This window comes from Carassius carassius, chromosome 40 (genome assembly GCF_963082965.1).
Source record: "Carassius carassius chromosome 40, fCarCar2.1, whole genome shotgun sequence".
Lineage (NCBI taxonomy): Eukaryota > Metazoa > Chordata > Actinopteri > Cypriniformes > Cyprinidae > Carassius > Carassius carassius.
In genome coordinates, this window is record NC_081794.1 from 15784711 (window position 1) to 15807118 (window position 22408).

Here is a 22408-nt window from a genome sequence, read left to right on the forward strand (position 1 = left end):
TCGAAACGCAATTGGGCTAATTTTAAGTAGCAGTTGGGCGGGTTTTGTTGCGAAACCTGGCAACCCTGACTCATTTGAGATTGTGAAAACTGTTACTAGGATAAAGTTCATGCCTTCAGCAGCTTGAGCAGATAATCAACATTCCCTCTGAAAGGGTCAAACATGTGATTTACACAACATGCCATTATCACTAGCCAACTTATTTATGCTGTTATTATAAAGCCTATACTTGCTAGTGAACAAACAACATTGAAAAAATAATGAAATGCATGAACTTCTGAGTGATTCCTGGGATTCAGTAGGCTAATGTTTCAGTCCCCCAGACTTTTTAAAGACATGGTTCACCAAAATTAAGTGTTACAAGCATTTCAGTATACTTTGATCTGCCCCTTATTATGACAAAAAATAATAATTGTTGCATTTTAATAATTTTTAGCATAAAATAATGTCTATTGCCACCTCCCTGAAGCACTTCACTTAGTTTGCACTTAGTAAGTTATTATCTAAATGTGAACAGTGTATATAATTTTGATCAAACATGTATTTGTTCCTTTCTTGTTAAACATGTTTTTCTTAAAAAAAAAGAAGCAAGATATGAAAAAAAAATTATTGAAAAAAACAGACTTTAAAGGTATGTCCTTCTGACTGAATTCAACCCTGTCCATTCTACGCCCATAATAGGGTCCACCCATATGACATAATTTACCTGAAATGACATCATTCAGGTCTCTTTAATGTCCTATTTTAATATCATAGTTTCTCATTCTTTTTCAACATTTTATCTGAATCCATACAATATACTTACTTTATTATGGTCTACTTGAGGAGCAGTGGCCATTTTAAGTGAAGAACACAACACCATCAACAAATGTATATTTTTCATTGTTACTGAGCTGTAAACTTGTGACACGGTTGAGTTATTTGCCTCGTTTATTAAAAAATAATAATAATAAAAGAAAAATGGCCATGGTTTCAGTACATGAAAATCATCTCATATTTTAAAAGACAATTCATATTTTTGTTATAAATATAATATTTGATGTAATATGTCCACTTAAACTCATTGCACCCACATTAGTAGCAGAAAGTCAATGTTGGATATGTAAACCCAGAAAGAAGTGGACAATATGAGAGAGAAACAAAACTGAAATGAAAATGTAAGGAAATATATCCCTTTAAATATTCAACCACATTAATCAAATTAATATTTTTGGAAAAAATAGGGAAGACAATTATGAATGAAAGCATTTCTTGCTGATTTCCAACTGAAATAAAATTGTGGTTTTGGTTAAACATGATTATTTTACAAAAGTAAAGATGCCAAAAACGTGCAATTTCACAATTTTTAACTTCAGTCCTATATATATATATATATATATATATATATATATATATATTTTTTTTTTTTTTTTTTTTTTTTTAATTATGATAAATTTGACATTTTTTTGTCATTAATTTATTATTAGAGCAGTAGGTAGATGTTTGTTTTATAACAAGTTCTGTGTAAAATCCATTTGAAACAATCCCATTTTGGGGCTGAGAATAATGCTGTCTAAATCTGAAAAAAAAAGCCTTCAAATAATATAAAGCCTTTAATGCTTGTGGTGGGAAAATATGTCTGTTTTTTAGAGGTTTGAGAATATGTTCCTATAATGATGTGGGGTATTTAAGAAATTAATCATATGTAATTGAAAAAAACGTATATTCCAAATTAAAATGTTATTGAATCCCAAGAACAACCCTTATTTTAATGGCTTAAAAATTTAAGGTAAGAAAAAATAGATCAGTTTACTTGCTCAAATGATCATACTTCTACAAAAATTTTCTAGAGAACTCTTTCACATGTGGACAGCATTCATTTTTGGATAGTTATATAACCTATTTACAGTCATATAACAATCCATATTTTAAAACTGACATAAAATCATGCAGAGGAAAGATGCTTGCGCAAATGTGAGGTCTTTTGAGTAGAGTGCAAGAGGTCATATAAAGGTTACCATACTAAATATTCAAAACTGACAAACGTAACTCCACATACAGTTTTTTAGTGAGTGTTCAGTGAATCAGTAAATGCACATGTGGCATGATAGTTCATGCACGATATGCAGTATGTGAATATGTTCACTTTCTTTCTTCTTGGCATCATGCCATGTTGACTAGTAACTGAATCATTTCTGGGAAAGACCATATCTCATCATGTAGCTTTACTGGCCTCCACCTCATACAATCATGACAGTAATATTTCAGGTCCAAAGTTCAGATTATGCAGGCGATGAGCTAAAACTGGGGCTGAGAGATCACCAACGTTCAGTTTCTCCAGAAACCCTCAGCGCTCACTTGCCTCCCCAACCCTTCATCATGGGTAAGTCTCATTTGAGTCTTATTCATAGCTTTTATCATGATGCCAATTACAAGGAATTAATCTTATTGTTAAGTGCTTTGATAGAAGTATTATGGTTATTATTACATTTATGCATTTGGCAAGCCCATGATGTTATCAACAGGAATAATAATAACAATAACAATAGTTATTATTTAGGCCTAGTGATTTTTTAAGTAATTTTTTATTTTTTTATATTTAAGTAAATTAACATGTTTTTTTATACCTATGTGTATTTATATTAATAAAATAAAATATATCTTGTGTAGGTGAACAGGCAAACACTCTGAAGAGCATCCTGAAGTACAACAGTATGGCACGTAACAGTATGTGCATGCTTGTATTTCTGTTTAACTGTGACACATTAAATTCATTTCAAAGTGGAAGCATTTTTCAGATGAAACTGAGTAAGAATCCTTTCTTTTCCTCTGCCCCAGTGCCCCAGAAGCAGAGTAACTCTGTTGGGGTTGTGCGCTGGACACTACCAGAGAAAGATATTCAGGTCCACAGTTCTGCACCCACAAGCCCCTTCAAGAACAGTAGCGGGTTTTCTACCCGTTCACAGGTAATACTAACTCACGGATGTTATGGTAGATCATTGCTGGGCCCTGATCACAATAACTTGGACACCACACTCTTGGTAATTATTTTGTGTTGGTTTCCAGCAAAGGCAACGTCAGCAAAGCCTAAATGATCTCCGCAGTTTGGATGAGTGCATCAGATTCATAAACCACTGGAAGCAACAGGTGGCACAAGTTTGCAAGGTAGGCCATAGATTATTTTTCTATTTTACCAGTAAAATATATATATATTGGCACGGCTGTGACCATATAGTAATCTATCTATCTATCTATCTATACACACATGGTTGCATTTGTGGTTTACGGTGGACTCTCCACTACTTGCAATTTTTAAATTTAATAAAACACTGTTTTGTGTGATTATAAGTGTTTTGTTTTATGGGGATAAAGGAAGTGTCCTCTTGAACCATGTTTATGTTGTAGAGCCCATGTCATTTTACACATTTGTGTAAATATACCAATACACACACACACACACACACACACACACACTCACACACTCACACAGACATGCATGTATATAAACAGACAGATGTGTTTAACTAAGCAATGTCTTGGCAAACTCCTTTTTGCGTGCAAACTCAACGGCAATCAATGTCTTTTTTTTTATTATGGTGTTATATGAAGCGTTGCCATGAGAGAAATATATGATGCTAAATGATTAGTTTATGTTTCATCATGGTAACTGATAACACAAGTAATACTGCATGTGAAATTCTGGGCCTTGTCACGCTACGTATGTGATGTGATACTGATAAGCCAATATTTATAGTCATGTTATGATCAATGACTGATAAGCAGACAATTTAAAACAATATTTGTACTATTGTTTAAATAAATCACTGAGAACTAAAATAATTTTAAATGCTACAAGAAAAATGAGTGTCTCATCATAACATTATAATGTACAATATTAACAATTGACGTTCATTTAAAATTCGGCTACAAACGTAATTTGACACTGTAATTAAATGATCAGTGTTTTTAAAAGATTTAAGGGATGGTTCACCCAAAATTGAAAATTCTGTCATTGATAACTCACCCTCATGTCATTCCAAACCCGTAAGACCTTCATTCATCTTGAACCACTGATGTCACATGGACTATTTTAATGACGTCCTTACTACCTTTTTGGGCCTTGGACGTGGTAGCTCCATAGCTGTCTATGCAGGGTCAGAAAGCTTCCAGATTTTTTTCAAAATGTTATTTTTTATGTGAAGTCACCATAAAAATAGGGGACGTGAGCATGCACAATTAAATATCCAAAATCAACTGATAATAAATTAAACAAACATCTATATGCTTCTTCTATATCATGCATCAATAAATTCACAGAATGATGATGATCCTGGTGAAGGGTGCAGCAGTCAGCCAGAGAGGCAGATAGACCCCAGAACTGAGCGCAGTCTTCAAGAGTGTCGCAAGCTTATTCTGCAGTGGGCCAGTGAACTTCAAAGTGTAGACAAGGTGAAACTGCAAAAAAAGACAAACATCTCAATCATACTGTTCTGTTCATCATATACGATGGCTTGCTCTTGCTCAAACTAAGCTTTCTTTGTTCCTATGTGACCCCAGCTGTCCAAAAAGCATCCATGGATGAAGGAGAGGATTGATGAAGAGGAGGGAAAGGACACAAAGGAGGATAAAGATCAGAGTGAAGTGGTGCAGAAGATCACAAACTGGGCAAAAGAGATACAGAGTGTGTCAGAGGTGGGGCAGCAAGCATATCTATATTATCTAGAACACAGGTCTCTTTTGCGTTGTCACAAATGCTTTAAGTTGTCCTAAGTCCAGTTATGGGTTTCTGCTTTAATGTACAGTTCATGTACTTTTAACTAGCCTATAAAAAAGATAATCAGAAGTGATGAACAGTATGTAATATTGAGCTTTCTGTCAAAATGCAGAGCTCTGGATTGCTGGGAGATGAACTGGCACGGCTGTTGAGTCTCCTGGGACTGAAGAAGAAGAAGCTGGTTTCCCTCATGCCACTGCTGGAGTTCATCACTTGGAGTTTGCTGAAAGAAGACAGCAAGGTGGGATGGCTATGAATGCACTTCTTTCACTGTTCGTGTTTGGAACATGGTGTAGTGTAAATACTTTGGAAAGTGGTGCCATTTAATGGGTACGAATTTAACGAATTAAAGTACCCGCTAAAAAATGCTGGATTAAAAACAACCCAACTTTGGTTATTTGGCAAACCAGCGCTGGGTAAATATTGCCCAGAACATGCTGGGTTATTTTGACACAGCTGGTTGGGTAAAACGTTTTTAGTCATCTATTGTTTAAAAATTATTATATTGGTATATATATATATATATATATATATATATATATATATATATATATATATACATATATATATATATATATATATATATATATATATATATATATATATATATATATATATATATATATATATATATATATATATATATATATATTGGTATATACTGGCAAGCATATATTATTAAGTGAGGTACACAAAATACAAGACAAATTGAATTTATTTAATTTATTTTTTTTATTTTATTTTATTTATTTAATCAGCATAGTTTACAATATTACATAACTTACATTTGAACTCTTTTAACAAGCCTTTTAGAAATATAAAAAGGCACATTTAGTAACCGCTCTCTGTAATCGCTTTTTATCGAAATAGTGCTATGTCTCGTGCCGAAATCTGAGCCGGTGAAGGTCTGCTGTTCGTGGGGGAACTGCGAACTTTAGACCGCGGCCTCGCGTTACACTCGTAGCTGAAAGATGCCAAGACTAAAACAAACAGTACTGAAATAAGATAACATATTTTAACATCAAATTAATTTACACAGTATTATAACGAATAAAATCTATTTATGTTTTAAAAGGCAAAAGTGTTTCCAGCGCGAACGCCCGCTGCTGACTGACAACTCGTCCTTATGTTGCTTTGCATAAAATGATATAATTTACACAAAATTAAACACTTTATAAATAAAAATGTATACAAACCTTTATTTCCCCTGAAAAGTTCACCAAATCGGCAGCAGTGGACTAAAAACTATGAAAACTAACATTCTGTCAATATGGCAGCACTTAAAAAAAAAAACTATTTTATAGGCCTATATATAAATAAACAATAGTTCCATACCTGTGATACTATATATATATATATATATATGTGTATATACATATATATATATATATATATATATAGTTTAAAGTTATTGCATTCTGTGATGTTTGAGTATTTGCATTTGAGAGACATTTATTATGTACTTTAAAACATTATATTAAATTGTGTTTGTTTAAAAGTGATGAAAATTATTTATTAAATTGTGATTTAAAAAATCATAACTTTTTGGTTTGAAATATGGTTTGATCAACATGTTATCTGTGCAGTAAAAGTTTGGTGACAGGTCCAACTTCAAACAACAAAGTCTGTAAATACATAATATCGTCATTTTAACCCTAATACACTATACGTGATAGGATGTATCACAAGATCCCTTTATTAAAATTTCTTGCTACTAATTCATGTTTTTAAATATTTATTTTAGGGCATGGTTCCTCATCTGTGGCTTTCAACTAAGCAACGCACCTGGAAAGCTGGTGAGGGATCTGAAACCATAACCTAACATAAAATTAATAAAGCTGAAAAAATGAAAAAAGCTGAAAAGTACTCTTATGAATATCAGTAACTTTGTTCTTTGTTCTTTGTTGTTTTCAAACAGGCATGCCACGATACATCCCTAATTCAGGTAACTATAACTTTTATTAGACCCCGTGGAGCACATTTGAGATATGAAAAAACAACAACAGCATACTATATTCTATGACTTTCCAAAAGAGAGAAAAAAGAGAGATTGATTAGGGTCAAAAGAAAGAAAAATGTGAAATTTGAGTTAAATAGTTGTCTGAAATTGTGTTAGTGTTATAAGTTTGAATTTATAAAATGAAAATATGAAAAAAATTGCTAGATTTATGAAGTTAATAACTATGATATTGTGTTATCATTCTGAAAAGAGTCTATAGCTACAATTTGCCATGGGAGTGTGATGGTCTAGCTGTCATGATGATTTACTTTCATAGTGGAGTATTAAAATGTGGTGTCTAAACTCAAGACTCAATATTGTTCTGTTTTTTTCAGTCTGGAACTGGATTGTCAGTGCAGGAGGTAAGTTTACATATCTTTTAAATTGGACCTTTCCCCCCAAAAACCCTTCACTCCAGCATTAACAAAAAAGTGTTAAATGTATCAGTCCTAATGCCCTCACGTTCTTCTCTCAAACAGCTGATGTAACTCTTGATCCCATGACTAACCAAGCTTGGCTACAGCTCTCTGATGACCACAAGAAAGTTCAGGAGGGCCTAACAGAGGCCAGTCTGCCTTACAGCCCTCAGCGATTTGACAGCTTGCCCTGCGTCCTAGGCTGGGAGGGCTACATGAGTGGACGTCATTACTGGGAAGTGGAATTTGCAAACAATGGTTATTGGAAAGTTGGAGTGACAACTGTGTCCTCAAAGAGGCATGGCCGCTTTCCAATGAATCCCTCAACTGGTTATTGGGTCCTGTGGCGTAGCACACGTCAGTTTTTCGCATGCACCAATCCTGAAACAGCACTGCCAGTGCTGCTGGTGCCCCCAAGGATGGGAATATACATCGATTACGAGGAGGGGCAGATTTCCTTCTACAATGCAGAGAACAAATCACACATCTACACCTTTACGGGACACTTTCGTGAGAAGCTGTACCCTTTCTTTGCCCTGCTTGATGGCAGGGGAGTTATAACCGTATGGTCTCCTAAAGAGCCGCTTTTAACAACAGAGCAGTTTTAAAAGATCATCTGTCACTTTTGCTTCTGTTTGAACATTGATACCTTATCAAATGATTCAATGGAGTCAAATAAAAAGCTACTCTTAATAGTGACCTTTTGATTTAAATCAGTAAACAGAGTTGTGGGCTGGACCTCAATGAGAGCTATTGAACTACAGAGTAAAGATTTCAATTATTTCCTCAAAATGATTGCTACACTTATGTATCTCTTTATTCATTTATATAATGATTATAATGGATCTATGCTTGTCTACGTTAATGTATGCAAGTAACAGTATGTGTTTTGACACAAATATTTAATGTGTTTTATCTCTGTTCATCCTGCAACCATCAATAAGATAACTACACAATATTTATTGTATCACTGTTTATGTGTGAATAATGTCTATTCAAATGTTTTTATAGTAGCTCTGGCTGATTGTACATATGTAGCCTATTAATAAAACATAAAATACAGGTCACCATATGTCTTTTTATTGCACTGCACTGTTGTACTGAGAACACATACCTGTATAATTTCAGTCAAACTGAACAGTCTTTATTTGACAGTTCATCTTTTATTTAAAAAATCTAGTCATTCCTAAAATAATTTTTATTTACCAAGGGGACATCCTTCTTTCTTTTCTTCTAAATCTACCCACAGAAGGCAGCTGGACAGAGTTAAAATCCTAACTGGGATAGTTAAAATATTGCCTCATCATTGTCGTTATCTATCACTGGCAAAGACTCATAAGCCTTTGAAAAGCAATGTAAAGAATATTGCAAAATAAACTCCAGGTTTTCTTTAAAAAGTATCCCCCAAATGACTGAGGAAATGCTTGTTTTATTTGTTTAAAAAATCCACACTCTCCCTACAAACATGAGACCTGACATTTTTTACAGTAGCTCCCCCCGGAAACAGTCGGATAGGATCGGGCAAACAGACTGTCAACACAGTGGTATAACCAATCAAATCCTCTCTTTCAACCGGGAGGGCGGGACATTTAGTGGAATGTCAAACTTATTGCTTCTGCTAACTAAAACGGTATATGTTCCTCATTGTTTTTGTACACAATTTATATTACCCGTTTTCTTAGTGAATATGTTAATTGAATATTTTCCATTATCATATCTTACCAAACGATTTTGCTTCTCGTAGACGCCAATAAAACCGATTGTGTCCGGAATGGAGCACAGGGAACGAAAAGAAACGACTCTGATATTCATGACAAGGTTTGTTGTGATATTATTCATTTTCGTTTGTTACGCTGGGTGGTGCTGATGGTGCACAACAAATACATAATGCCAACAACCACTTCAAGTAGCCTGTTGCTACTACGGTACTCTAAATCCAGAGTAAATTAATATGAAATTTCAATTTAACCGTCTTAGAAGCCTTCACAATCTTTTCAAAATCCAAATCCATTTTTAATTACATTTGTGAGTGACTAATACTAAGTTACTACAATTCTACTACAGTAACAATTAACTGATATGGTGTTCTGATGGAACTTAGATTGCCTTGATACAGTTTCCCGAGTTAAAGATACAAGCTCACAAGTTTATTTTATTTTTTAAATAAGATTAAATTAAAAAAAAATAATAATAAATTAAATTTCATGACAGTGATGCCACTGCTGTAACAAGACTGTTTGAGTTTGTTCCTTTGCTTGGTTTAGACTTGGGTCACAGCTGAGAAAGCCACTTCACACAAGTAAGTAGATCCAGGGGATAACAAGTAAACTGGGTCATTGTTTCGTCTGCATGGTTCATTCTTTTCTCACTCACGGAAATACTGCTGCTGCTCTCACACCTTTTTACATCATCACCATCTTCACATGTGTCTTCAGTTCCCTGAAGTGGGACCGTTCCCTAAAGCAGGGGGTGTCAAACTCATTTAAGGTTGATAGTTGGATCAGATCAATTGTCCCCTTGTGTGGGCCGAATTGTTAAACATTAGTTGGCTCACAATAGCATTAATATTAACCCTACAAACTACAATATAATTGAAAGGAACATATGATGCTAGCTTATTATAAAGGTGTGTGTGTATATATATATAAATATATATATATATATATATATATATATATATATATATATATATATATATATATATATATATATATATATATATAATTATATTATTATATAATAACATCTAGATAAACATCTAGATAAACATTTTTGTTAAAACAACAATTATGATATTACAGTAGAAAACCTTTTCCATTCTAAGCTTCAGTGCATCTCATATTGTTGTTTAATACTGCACACTTTTACATTACAAAATGGGTTTGCGATTAAACATGCTGGTCGGCATTGACCTCACAAAACGTATACCCTTTAAAGTACAGTATCCGCCTTTCAGGTTAATTTTCTTCTTTTGGTAATGTTAAAAAACACATGTAGCCTAACTTGCCACACAAGCATCAGTTACAATGCAGCTAGCATCACTTATGTTCCACTTTAAATATTGTAGCAAATACATGTTATGTTTTATTCTTTTATATTATCCGTATTTGACACCCCTGCTCTCAAGATTCCAGATGCACCTATTTAATCCTGTTCAGCTTGTTCAGAATTTCTATTCCTAAAACGTAGTCAATTATTTGTCTGTCAACTGTCACTATTACTGTCACTTTCACAAAAATCCCGCTCAATGTTTATTCATCCTGCTATTGACATTTTATTCACCACTTGGTCAACATGCAAATGTTATTGTCATTAATCCAGTGGCAGATTGTAATGTTTAATTGTAGAAATGTGCTGATTGCATTGGTTGATATATCTTGTCAAACATATTTCACCAACACTACAGCAGGTTGGGAAACTGGTGAGTACTGGAATCAGATCTTGATCCAAATCAATTGACTTTTCCTTGGAAAATGATTAGTTTTACCATCATAGTTGGGGTGTTTGGTGCTTAAAGGACACAGGTTTTGTGGAGCTGTTCTACAGCACTTCACCAGAGAAAACTACTACTAATCCTTATATATATATATATATATATAGTACAGACCAAAAGTTTGGAAACATTACTATTTTTAATGTTTTTGAAAGTAGTTTCTTCTGCTCATCAAGCCTGCATTTATTTGATCAAAAATACAGAAAAAAATGTAATATTGTGATATGATATGTTTTTAAATTTATTATACTTTAAATTATCATTTATTTCTGTGATGCAAAGCTGAATTTTTAGGATCATTATCACATGATCCTTTAGAAATCATTCTAATATGATGATTCATTATCAAAGTTGGAAACAGTTCTGCTGCTTAATATTTTTTCAGAACATGTGATACTTTTTTAGGATACTTTGATGAATAAAAAGTAAAAAAAAGAAAAGAAAAGAAGCTATGTTTTTAAAATATAAATATTTTGTAATAACAATATACACTACTGGTTCTTTCTTCTTTTTAAATAAAATCAATACTTTTATTCAGCAAGGATGTGTTAAATTGATAAAAAGTGATAGTAAAGAAAATATATTATTAGAATCTTTTTTTATTTTGAATAAATGCAGTTCTTTTTAACCTTTTATTCATCAAATATATTAGACAGCAGAACTTTTTCCAACACTCATAATAAATCTGAATATTAGAATGATTTCTAAATGATCATGTGATAGACTGGATGTTACATGTGACACTGAAGGCTGGAGTAATGATGCTGAAAATTCAGCTTTGCATCACAGGAATAAATTATTTTTTTTAAGTATATTCAAATAGAAAACTATTATTTTAAGTTGTAATAACATTTCACAATATTTCTGTTTTTTCTGTATTTTTGATCAAATAAATGCAGGCTTGATGAGCAGAAGTAACTTCTTTCAAAAACATAAAAAATAGTAATGTTTCCAAACTTTTGGTCTGTACTGTATATATATATATATATATATATATATATATATATATATATATATATATATATATTAATACATCCCAGGAAACAAATACATGTCATACATTTTTAGAAGGTTATACAACAGTTTGCCTCTAAATATTGACAAAACTGACATATACATTTTCAAGTATGTACGTACTCAGGGTCGTGCAGAGGGGAGTGGCCCGGTGGCTAGAGCCACTGCCCCTTTGCCCTCATTGGCTTGGGTGCCCCTCTCCCCATTCCCCTCATCACCCTAGCTCAAAGCTGTCTGTTACCGCTCCTCTAAAGATCAGCTGATTCCACCAATCAGCTCTGTGTTTCCAGCCCTCTCCGCAGCATCACTCACAATCTGTGTGCCGCTCTCTGGAGAGTGGAAACCAGTGGCATAGCTATGGGTGGGCCCGGGTGAGCCATGGCCCACCCACTTTCAGCTGTGGCCCACCCATTGAGAATCTGGTAATTTTCCAGATTAATGTTATTTATCAAAAGATGATAATTATAAATGTATAGTTTCACTATAACTTCATATATGTGCTTTAAAATATATTTAACGTGAGTTTTCATGGTCAATTACAGGCAGTTTATTAATTTTTCCTCTTCCTATAGGTGCTTACCATACGCTTGTCAAAATAATGATTGGTCAGTTTCTGTTAGTCCCACCCACAATTATGTTAATGGAAATGGCAATGTTTGAAATAGTGTTACATTTGAAAGTTAAATTTGAAAACAGTGAAACAAACCTCAAAGAATTTAAAAAGGATATATTGGATTTCCTAAATGGAATGTAAGTCTTAGCACTGAATCCGGATTGCCTACAAATGAAACCAGACCAGCGGGTGATGGATTTATAGATTAGAAACTTCTGCGCCAAACATGTTTATAACATCATATTACCACAGGTACAGTGTCTGATCCGCTAAATAGATGTGTTCTTTGTGGAAAGAAAAAAAATAAACATTGTGCTAGATACTCTTCGAACTGCATATTTGCAGCTGTGCTCATTTCTTTGCTCATTTCTGTGCTCATTTCAAACCACAGTCCCCGAAGTTCGTTGCATTACCAGGTAGATGCATTACGATCCACATTAGTCAGTGGTTGATCTGCTGAATTAGTAATTAGTTGGTTGTTTGTTTTGTCGGTGATGACTCTGCCTTCTAAAAGTGCTAACAACTTGTACAAAATATCCCATGTTTTTAGAATTAGAATGTCATCTTAAATTGTTGTACACTATCAGATCGAGTATAGATAACACAAAATTTGCTGTTGTTTGCTCACTTTGTAGCCTTCACACAAAAGAAGACTGGGATGCTGCTAAATGCAGTTCAACATTGCAAACATGAATACAAAGCTCCAATAAGCCAGCAGGTAAATCATCATATAGAATATTTAGCAGTTTGTCACACTTTAATCTTTGTAATTAAGTATATTTCTCATTATAATAACTTGTCTTGATACTAGTAATCTATAACACATCATATTTTATTAAAACCATATTAATAGTAGGTCTATAAATAGTTAGAATAGTATAAAAGTAGTAATAGTTAAAAATAGTACAATTGTTCTAAATGAGTTGTTTATTAGTATATAATATAGATTTATGCTGTAAAATATTAAATAAAATGTATAATACTTATAGGGGAGAGTGGGGTAAGCTTAGCCATTTTTTTACAAATGTGGTCCTCAAAATATTAGGCTAAATCATGTGCACGATTTACTAATTCGTTCCCTCAATGTACTAAAACTTGCACACGATTACTATTGCATTCCCTCGATTTACTATTTTGTTCACTCGATTTATAAATTGTGCGCACGATTGACTAATTCGTTCCCTCGATTTGCTAAATCATCAGCATGATTTAGCAAATCGAGGGAACACAATAGTAAATCGAGGGAACACAATAGTAATCGTGTGCACTTTTTGGTAAATCGAGGGAACGGATTAGTAAATTGTGTGCACAATTTATTTATTTTTTCTTGCATGTCATGCGGGGCTCCATACTATCCTATCCAAATTTTAAATGATCAAAAGGTATCTATGACAAAGGGTTCTAAAAATATTGCTTCTTATTAAAAAGTGTTCCCGTGGCTCAGTTTGCCCCAGGTTTGGGGTAAATCGACCCGAGTCGAGTGGGTAAGATGCACCATCTGTGTGTAAAATGACCATCTGAATGAATCTGATTCAAACCCATGTGAAATAAATAATTTAAAAACTAATTTAATAATTTCCTTTTACAGACAGTCATATTTAATTTCTTAAAGTCAACTTTAACAACATAAAACCAACCAAATGAAGTTTCAATTTCAATATTTAATTGTTTGTTTCTGAACACCAAATTTGTAGTCTTCCTAAAAACAGACTAAACAGAGTGTTTGTTGGCCATTAGTGACTACAGGTGGAAAGATATTTGTATTTATTTATTTGTATTTGTTTTCATAGCAGTATCTGGCAACACTGCCAGAACTTTAAAACTGATAGTAATCAAAAAAGCTCACAGACATATTACTGCTGACAGGATACCACATTCGGTAAGAAACCACATCATGATATTATCTGTCAGTAAATTTATCAGCGCTATCAAAACAGTAGCATATAACACTAGTGCAGAGATCTGAAGAACAAGTATCTTACGTCTATGCTATTTCATGTTGTAGTTAAATTTTCACAAAGTCGTGCCAACAATATTCATAAGAGCACTAAACAAAAGATAATTTATGTAGCAATGGTTATTAATGAAAACTATAACAGTAATAGGCCTATGTATTGCTGAATGAATAATAAACAACTGATAAAATTATATACCCCTAACCTAAATGATTGGTGCAATGTGATATAATTTAACAATACTCAATCCTCCAAAACAGGGAAAACATCTTTCACAAACATCTACATATCTGTCTCTTTTAAAATGTTTAGTGTATATAATGAGTGGTTATTATAGCACAATTCCCATCCAGACCACGCTCATTTTCAAACTCTGGCTACGGCCGTGGTGCCTTCCATTCCCCCAATGTGTTTGTCCTTTTCACAGTCTGGCAGAAATGGTGGGTGGTACCAAAATACATCATCACATGACATTAAAAGCGTACAGTTGCCAGGATGTAAGGGGTGGGTCAACTTACCCACTGGCTGAACTTACCCCACTCTCCCATAACTTCAATTGAAGATGTGGCAGAAGCAGGCTCAGAGAGTGAAGGAGCCACTCTTATCAAAACATCTAAAATAAAGTCAGTTATTACAGAGTGTGCTGATTTCTCTTTTAATTGTATATTTGTAACAAGTGGATAATTTGTATTAACAAGCATCCACCCTACTTGTGCCCCTTCTTTTTTGGTTTGGGCCAGTGACACTTAAAATGTCTGTGCACGGCCCTGTACGTACTCTAAAAATGTATAGTCTCTTGATGGAAAATGAGAGAGTGATGTTGATGCCTCCTGTTAACAATTAAGTCTGAAATAATTACATTTTTAATATGCAAATCAGCAAATTAGAATGATTTTTGAAGGATCATGTGACACTGAAGGCTGTGTGTTAATGGCTGCCGAAAATTCAACTATGTCATCACGGGAATAAATAAATAAAAAAGAAAGAAGACAAGATATGACAAGACAAGTGGAAAGGGACTTTGGGGACCTTTATTTTGAAATATGTAATTCGCGGTTGTGTTTGTCACTGCTCACGTGTGACCACGAACCTTCAAATGATACAAGATTGCGTTGAAACAACAACACCAATGGACTTTAGACTGCTCTTGAAATAACGCCGAATTACTCTTAACACTACTGTGCCTATAACAGCTAAAATGGGAATATTATACCAAGACCTGAATGCGTTTTCGAGATATATGTTGTGCAAATCTAGACAGTTTTCAGTCAAGTTAACTTGATTATAAAGAGTATGTCAATGTAAATAACTGACCTTCAATGAACTGAGTCCTATCTTCGTTTCATTTTCGCAAGCTGCTTAATCTCTAATAATGTCTCTTGTGGAGTCTGACGAAAACACTCCGCTTCTCAGAGGTGAAAATACAAGGTAAATTTTGATAATTGCATTTGCAATTTCGCAGTCTGGCAGGTCTGATCTTATTTTCTGTTATGGAATGTCTGAATTGAAATATTTTGCTCGAACGATCCAACAATGTTGCCTGTGTGTGTTGAGTCACAAGGGGATTTCTGTCACTAATGCTCAACATGATACGTTTAAAATAGATTAAGTCGAGCCAGTGTGAAGGTTTAGGTGTGAAACAGTGAAGTGAAGATATGAATGTTATATCAATCATGAGCTGCTGTCATACTACACACATAACATCCTTAATGCATGAAATCATTGTAATTAAATAGACTAAGGTGTATACCATCAAGAGCTAAGATTGTTATTTATATATCCATGACCATGAATTGTTAATAAACTATGTCTTTTCCTCTGTAAGTGGTGGGGATGCAGAGAGAAGCCGCTGGAGGTCCATCAGGGTCATGTATTTCACTATGTTTCTTAGTAGCGTTGGTAAGAAACACGTTCTTACTCTCTCATAACATTATTCCTGCTTTGACTTAGTTACTGATCAGATTACAGTAAATACTGCTGTGCAGATGTATTGTGCTGTCCGGTTCAGTGAACAAACATGCATCCATCATGCATTCTTGCATTTATTTCAAAGCTGAAAACCTGCTGTAACCTGCAGGATGTTTAATTGTCGTGTTTAATTGTTAATCGCCGTGTTTAATTGTACACTGTGCAGTGTAAACCAAAATTTTATGCCTGTAAACATCATAAAAAATTGTAAAACAAGAAAGAATCTCTCTGTACAGCTGTTGTAATTACAATAGATATATAAATTAATGTTTTTGCGGATTTTTTTATATAGTATAAAGTACATGCATGTAATATGTTTCACTGATTGCACTGTTTCTTTCCCCTTAGGTTTTACTATTGTCATTACTTCCATATGGCCCTATTTGAAGAAAGTAAGTGTATTTGCATTTACACACACTGTATTACATAATAGTCAGGCTGTACATTTTTGTAAGTTGATGCATTTCTTGGTAATCAAACTCATGACCTTGTTGTTTCACAGCATCATGTTCTACTGCTTGATTTACATAAACAAAGTGTTTTCTATGCAGCTGAGATTTGAGTGAAGTGAATGTAATTAGAATGGCCGTTCTATAAATACTGTGCAGAGTATGATTCCTTGAGCTAAGCTTGATGATCAAACTAGAAGTGAAAGAGGGAAGTCGGTATATGTGCGTTTCATTTCCAAGAAAGTGTGTCAAAGATTCTTAAATGCATCAACTGAAACCTGTTCCCTGAGAATGTTAAATGTTGTCTAAAATCTGTAGAGGTTTCGATTCTGTAAAATAGAATATTGTGCAACGTATTTCAAAAAGTGAAACTCATACATTCTAGATAACATTTCAGAAGTTTTTTTTTTTTTTTGATTAGAGCTTATAGCTCATGCAAAATCCAGTATATAAAAATATTAGAATGTTTCCTAAGATCCTGAGATATATAATAAGTTTGCCCATTTACAAAGAAATGGAGGGTCTGTATTTTATGGTAGGTTTATTTTAAAGGGATAAAGACAAAATACCAACCAAATAATCCAGAAAAAACACATTACATAAAGGTTAGAAATGTATTTGCTTTTCAGTGAGTCAAATAAGTATTACACAGTACTACACATACATTTTAAATGCATTCCAAATATTATTTTGTTTTATTTCAATTTATTAAAACATGCGGTTTGTTAAAAAAGTTTTTGTTGAGATTGCTCGGTTGACTGAAGGCAGTTGCTCAGTAATTTATCAAGCCTTGTTACTCAGTGACTGTCTTGTAAATCCATCAGTCATGCTCTATATATTTCTTTTTTAGATTGATAAAAGTGCAGATGCCAGTTTCTTGGGATGGGTGGTTGCTGCATATAGTTTGGGTCAGATGGTGGCCTCACCCCTCTTTGGATTGTGGTCCAACCACAGGCCTCGACGAGAGCCTCTAGTCTGCTCTATATTCATCAACGTCTCTGCTAACATTTACTACGCCTATGTCTACCTACCTTCCTCACACAAAAAAATTCACATGCTTTTGGCTCGTACATTTGTGGGCATTGGAGCAGGTAAGCTTATACACATCTCACACATTAAGAAATGAATACTTTCCTTCAGCAAGGATGCATTAAATTGATAGCAAAGACTATTGATAATGTTACAAGAATCTATTTTAAATAAATTATTTTAATTTCTAATTTTATATTCTATTTTAGAATATTACAATTTTACTGTATTTTTGATCAAATAACTGCAGCCTATGAGCAGAAGAGACTTCTTCCTTATCTTAATCTTATTTTTATCTAGATGCAATGTTAAGCTCCTTTATCCTGTCCTGTAGGTAATGTAGCAGTTGTGAGGTCCTATGTGGCTAGTGCCACTTCCCTGAAGGAAAGAACCTGTGCAATGGCAAACATGAGTGCCTGCCAGGCTCTCGGCTTCATACTCGGCCCAGGTTTGTGTGAAGGCAATAAAAGCATGCTAGTCACAGAATGCGTTTAAACTGAAAATGGTCTGCCAGAACAGTAATTGTTCTCAACTTAGTTTGATAGTGTTTTTTTAATCATTAACTTTTTATAAGATATTGATTGCATTCATTTCTCAGCCCTGCAAGCTGCTTTGGCATTCATTGGAGAGACTGGCGTCAATGTGAATGTCATCCAGCTTTGGGTTAATATGTACACTGCTCCAGCACTGTTGGCAGCCTTCTTCGGCATCATTAACATTCTGCTGGTTATATTAGTCTTGAGGTAATGGTTTAACCTCTGTATTTTATAGCATTTGGCAATAGTTAAATACATAAACACTTGAGTGTTTAATTTCAGGTTTGACCTAAAGCTTACATCATTTGACTACTTGAATTAAGCAATGCATAGAATTGGAAATGTTTTACATGATTTAGGGAGCACTTTGTGGATGACCATGGAAATCATATCCGTGCAATTAACTACACCTCAGAAGGTAAGATATTTATTTTATGGTTTAAATACTTTAGCAGTGTACCGCTGCATTCTAGTGGTGTCACTGTATAGTCTATTTTACCCAGTGCTTTGTCTTTCTGCCTTTAGAGCAAGTAGATGTGGCTCCTGAGGCAGAAGGTGATATCGACCAGATCGCAGTGTTCATATCTAATGTCCTTTTCTTTGTCATTCTCTTCATTTTTGCTGTGTTTGAAACGTAAGTGGTTTTATTCTAATCTAGACTCATTTTTTAGAGGTTTACTGATTATTGCATATTCATGTGTGATTTTTTTTTTTCCTTCAGTATATCTACTCCTTTATCAATGGACATGTTTGCATGGACGAGGAAAGAAGCTGTTTTGTACAATGGTATCATATTGGCTGCCATTGGCTTTGAGTCCATCCTCGTGTTCTTGGTGGTAAAAGTGGTCTCGGCACGGTAAAAAATGTTTTGATTTTGGTTATTGGAATTTTTTTTTTTTTTTTACAGTAATTGCTGTTCCTCTATTGCAATATCTCATGTATTTGAAATGTTTTGAAGAACCTTGAACATTTAGACCTGCTTTTTTTTACTTCAGTCTGACACATCTCAAGCTTATGGTGCCATGAAACCTCTTAGTCATCTTAGGAAATCTTTGTGTTGCTTGCATTTTTCCCCCTGCTGTACCCAACACATAATGGATGTTAGCAGTTTTTGAAAACACTACTTCCTCATTGCTCGATTTGCTGACTGACTGATCAGATCTCAGATAAAATCAGTTTGTTTTTTGGTTGTTTTTTTTCAGGGTAGGAGATCGCCCACTGCTACTTGGAGGCTTGATTCTCATATTTGTGGGTTTCTTTATCTTGTTGCCATGGGGAAATCAATATCCTAAAGTACAGTGGGCAGGTAAAGTTTACAAATAACTCAGCAAAGCTGGTTTACAAGTTATTTTATTATTAAAGTAGCAATATACACTACTTTTGAAAAAGGGTTTTAAAGATATCATTTTTTATTCTGAAAGGATGGATTAAATGGATCAAAGGTGCTGGTAAAATGACACCGTTACAATACAATGTCACATGTTATATTTACTTGCTGCAGTAATAACAGTAAATTATGCATGATAACATGCAACTAAACCTAAACCAAACCCTATTTCTAAACCTAACCACGTGGTAAGTATTTTTTCAATAATATTACTCAGTACTTAAGTGTATAGTAACACTGTAACTAAGGCACCTTAAAATAAAGTGTAACCAAGTTTTCGATTTCAATTAAATACTTAGTAATGCTTTTCCTTTATCCCGGTTTTTGCAAAAATATTAAGCATCATGAATGAACAGTTTCTAAAATCAGCATATTTAAAAGAACTTGTGACGGAGTAATATCTGCTGGAAATTCAACTATGCAATCATAAGGATAAATTACATTTTAAAATATATTAGAATAGAAAAGTTATTAAAAATGATCAAATTAATGCTGTATATTTGATTTAATAAATGCATCCTTGGTGAGCATATGAAGCTCTTCTAAAAACAAAACCCTACACTTTTGATTGCTAATGTACTGCATATTACAGTAGAAATCAGTGTATATTAAACCAATATTATCCCCATAAACAGACATTCAGAATAACACTAGACTGGCACCCACTCAACCCTCAAACACGTCTCTGGAGCCCACTGGATGCCCATACCAACAGGCCTGGTGCTTGTTTACCCCTGTAATCCACCTGGCACAGTACATTACCTCTGACATCCTGATTGGAGTGGGGTATCCCACATGCAGCGTAATGTCCTACACTTTATACTCAAAGATACTAGGCCCCAAACCACAGGTAAAACACTTTTCTTTTGAAATTTCAAATCTCACATTAAAGTAACACGATGATTAATTCATTTGAATGTTATTTATTCTCTTCCCCAATTGTGTGTGAACTCAGGGGGTTTACATGGGCTGGCTGACAGCATCAGGAAGTGGTGCGCGGACCCTCGGGCCTGTGTTTGTCTCTCAGGTCTACACCAACTGGGGACCCCGATGGGCTTTCATTGTCATATGTGGCATAGTGCTAGTTGCAATCATTTTCCTCAGTGCTATGTACAAACGACTTATCGCCTTCTCCATACGCCATGGAAGGATAGAAGACTAAGAGCACGACAGACAGGTGACTCCACCAACTACTAAAGGACAGTTTAGAGAAGTGAGCCTGACTTAAAGATGGAAAACTTTAAGATAACTGTATAAATTGTGGAGCTATCCAAGCATAATCATGATTCTGAAGAGGCTTAAGAAGTTGTAAATATCTTTATATCTTTTATATGTTGAACTACAGTTTCCCTTGTTAACCAAACTGTGAATATAACCACTATTGTCGCAGAATGACATGGATTGACACAACAGAAAACTGAACAGTGGCAGACTCTAAAAGGTCCCATGTGAAGCGCAGTATTAATGAATGGCAGCTCAATGGGTTATGAAGCATCACAGATTATGAGGCCTTAAGTACTGAGCGTTAAGGATTATGATTGTTTCAGTTTTTATTTATTTTAATAACTTGAATTTCTGGCATTGCTGAGCATTAACAAATGTGTCAGGTGACTTACTAAAATCTGTATTTATGGGACAGGCTTAATACTGATGTTAAAGTTTCATTCTTTTTAATAACACTAAGCTTAAACGATTGACTTGACTTTGACTTGACTTTGGCTGCCTCCATAATCACTGGATAACTACAGGACTACTGTATTTTAAATTCACTCCAAATGCTTTTGTTTTGTTTGTTAAAGCACATAAATTTTAAAGCACAACATTTCTTGAGAACTGGCAATTAATTGTTCCTTTAATGTTTTTAAATCCTTTCCAGCTTTTTTGTTCCCGTTTCTTTAAATACATTAAAAAATGATATTTTACAAGAACTCCGTCTGTCATTTTTGAAAAATACAAAAATGGGTTACACTTTATTTTGATAGTCCACTTTAGACATTCTACTAACTATAAGCAACTTTGCAACTACATGTCAACTAATTCTCAGAGTAGACTATTATGTTAGGTGAGGGTTAGTACAAACCCGATTCCAAAAAAGTTGGGACACTGTACAAATTGTGAATAAAAACAGAATGCAATGATGTGGAAGTTTCAAATTTCAATATTTTATTCAGAATACAACGCAGATGACATATCAAATGTTTAAACTGTATAATTTTAAGGGAAAAAATAAGATTTTAAATTTCATGGCATCAAGATATTGCTCCACTATTTTAGTCACAGCATTGGGGGAATTGGTGATCCTCTGCCCATCTTGACTTCTGAGAGACACTGCCACTCTGAGAGGCTCTTTTTATACCCAATCATGTTGCCAATTGACCTAATAGTTGCATATTGGTCCTCCAGTTGTTCCTTATATGCACATTTAACTTTTCTGGCCTCTTATTGCTATTCGTCCCAACTTTTTGGATCGTGTAGCTCTCATGAAATCCAAAATGAGCCAATATCTGGCATGACATTTCAAAATGTCTCACTTTCAACATTTGATGTTATCTATAATTTGTACAGTGTCCCAACTTTTTTGGAATCGGGTTGTAGAATAAGTTGTATACTTGTAAAGTAGTCTGTATGTTGTGTGTATGTTGTGGACCCATGAAAATAAAGTGTTACAAGATATTAAGCAGACAATCTACTACTACTCTAATGATTGCTAGTTGACATGTAGTTGCAAAGCTTATGTTAGTAGAATGTCTAAAGTGGACTATCGAAATAGTGTTAAAGTGCCAAAAATTACATTCA

The 22408-nt window shown here is 34.1% G+C and overlaps 2 protein-coding genes across 3 annotated transcripts; both read left to right on the plus strand.

Annotated features, from left to right (window-relative positions):
- The first annotated feature begins 2182 nt into the window (after positions 1 to 2182).
- LOC132122212 (E3 ubiquitin-protein ligase TRIM39-like) lies at positions 2183 to 8247 on the plus strand. The gene is made up of 11 exons (XM_059532188.1): positions 2183 to 2362; positions 2650 to 2706; positions 2818 to 2945; positions 3046 to 3144; positions 4297 to 4428; positions 4537 to 4671; positions 4866 to 4994; positions 6498 to 6549; positions 6672 to 6698; positions 7088 to 7114; positions 7232 to 8247. The coding sequence occupies exons 1-11, from the start codon at positions 2230 to 2232 to the stop codon at positions 7774 to 7776; spliced, it is 1464 nt and encodes a 487-aa protein (XP_059388171.1). The 5' UTR covers positions 2183 to 2229; the 3' UTR covers positions 7777 to 8247.
- A 612-nt stretch (positions 8248 to 8859) lies between these two features.
- Positions 8860 to 20846, plus strand: LOC132122211 (major facilitator superfamily domain-containing protein 8-like). 2 transcript variants are annotated; one of them, XM_059532187.1, is made up of 13 exons: positions 8860 to 8986; positions 9433 to 9467; positions 16069 to 16142; positions 16560 to 16603; positions 17511 to 17751; positions 18024 to 18137; positions 18288 to 18432; positions 18585 to 18643; positions 18751 to 18859; positions 18947 to 19081; positions 19428 to 19531; positions 20248 to 20462; positions 20568 to 20846. In XM_059532187.1, exons 3-13 carry the CDS (start codon positions 16112 to 16114, stop codon positions 20772 to 20774), a joined length of 1404 nt encoding a protein of 467 aa, XP_059388170.1. In that variant the 5' UTR covers positions 8860 to 8986; positions 9433 to 9467; positions 16069 to 16111; the 3' UTR covers positions 20775 to 20846. The 2 variants fall into 2 exon arrangements, with proteins under 2 accessions (XP_059388170.1, XP_059388169.1); XM_059532186.1 differs by lacking the exons at positions 8860 to 8986; positions 9433 to 9467 and adding an exon at positions 15296 to 15671.
- Positions 20847 to 22408: the final 1562 nt, after the last annotated feature.

Coding starts and splice junctions, on each gene's coding strand:
- LOC132122212 (XM_059532188.1), top strand. CDS start 2,230: ATGACAGTAATATTTCAGGTCCAAAGTTCAGATTATGCAGGCGATGAG. Junction 2,707..2,817: donor CAACAGTATGGCACGTAACA/GTATGTGCATGC, acceptor CCTCTGCCCCAG/TGCCCCAGAAGCAGAGTAAC. Junction 7,115..7,231: donor CTGGATTGTCAGTGCAGGAG/GTAAGTTTACAT, acceptor TCTCTCAAACAG/CTGATGTAACTCTTGATCCC.
- LOC132122211 (XM_059532186.1), top strand. CDS start 15,616: ATGTCTCTTGTGGAGTCTGACGAAAACACTCCGCTTCTCAGAGGTGAA. Junction 16,143..16,559: donor TATGTTTCTTAGTAGCGTTG/GTAAGAAACACG, acceptor CTTTCCCCTTAG/GTTTTACTATTGTCATTACT. Junction 18,644..18,750: donor AATTAACTACACCTCAGAAG/GTAAGATATTTA, acceptor TTCTGCCTTTAG/AGCAAGTAGATGTGGCTCCT.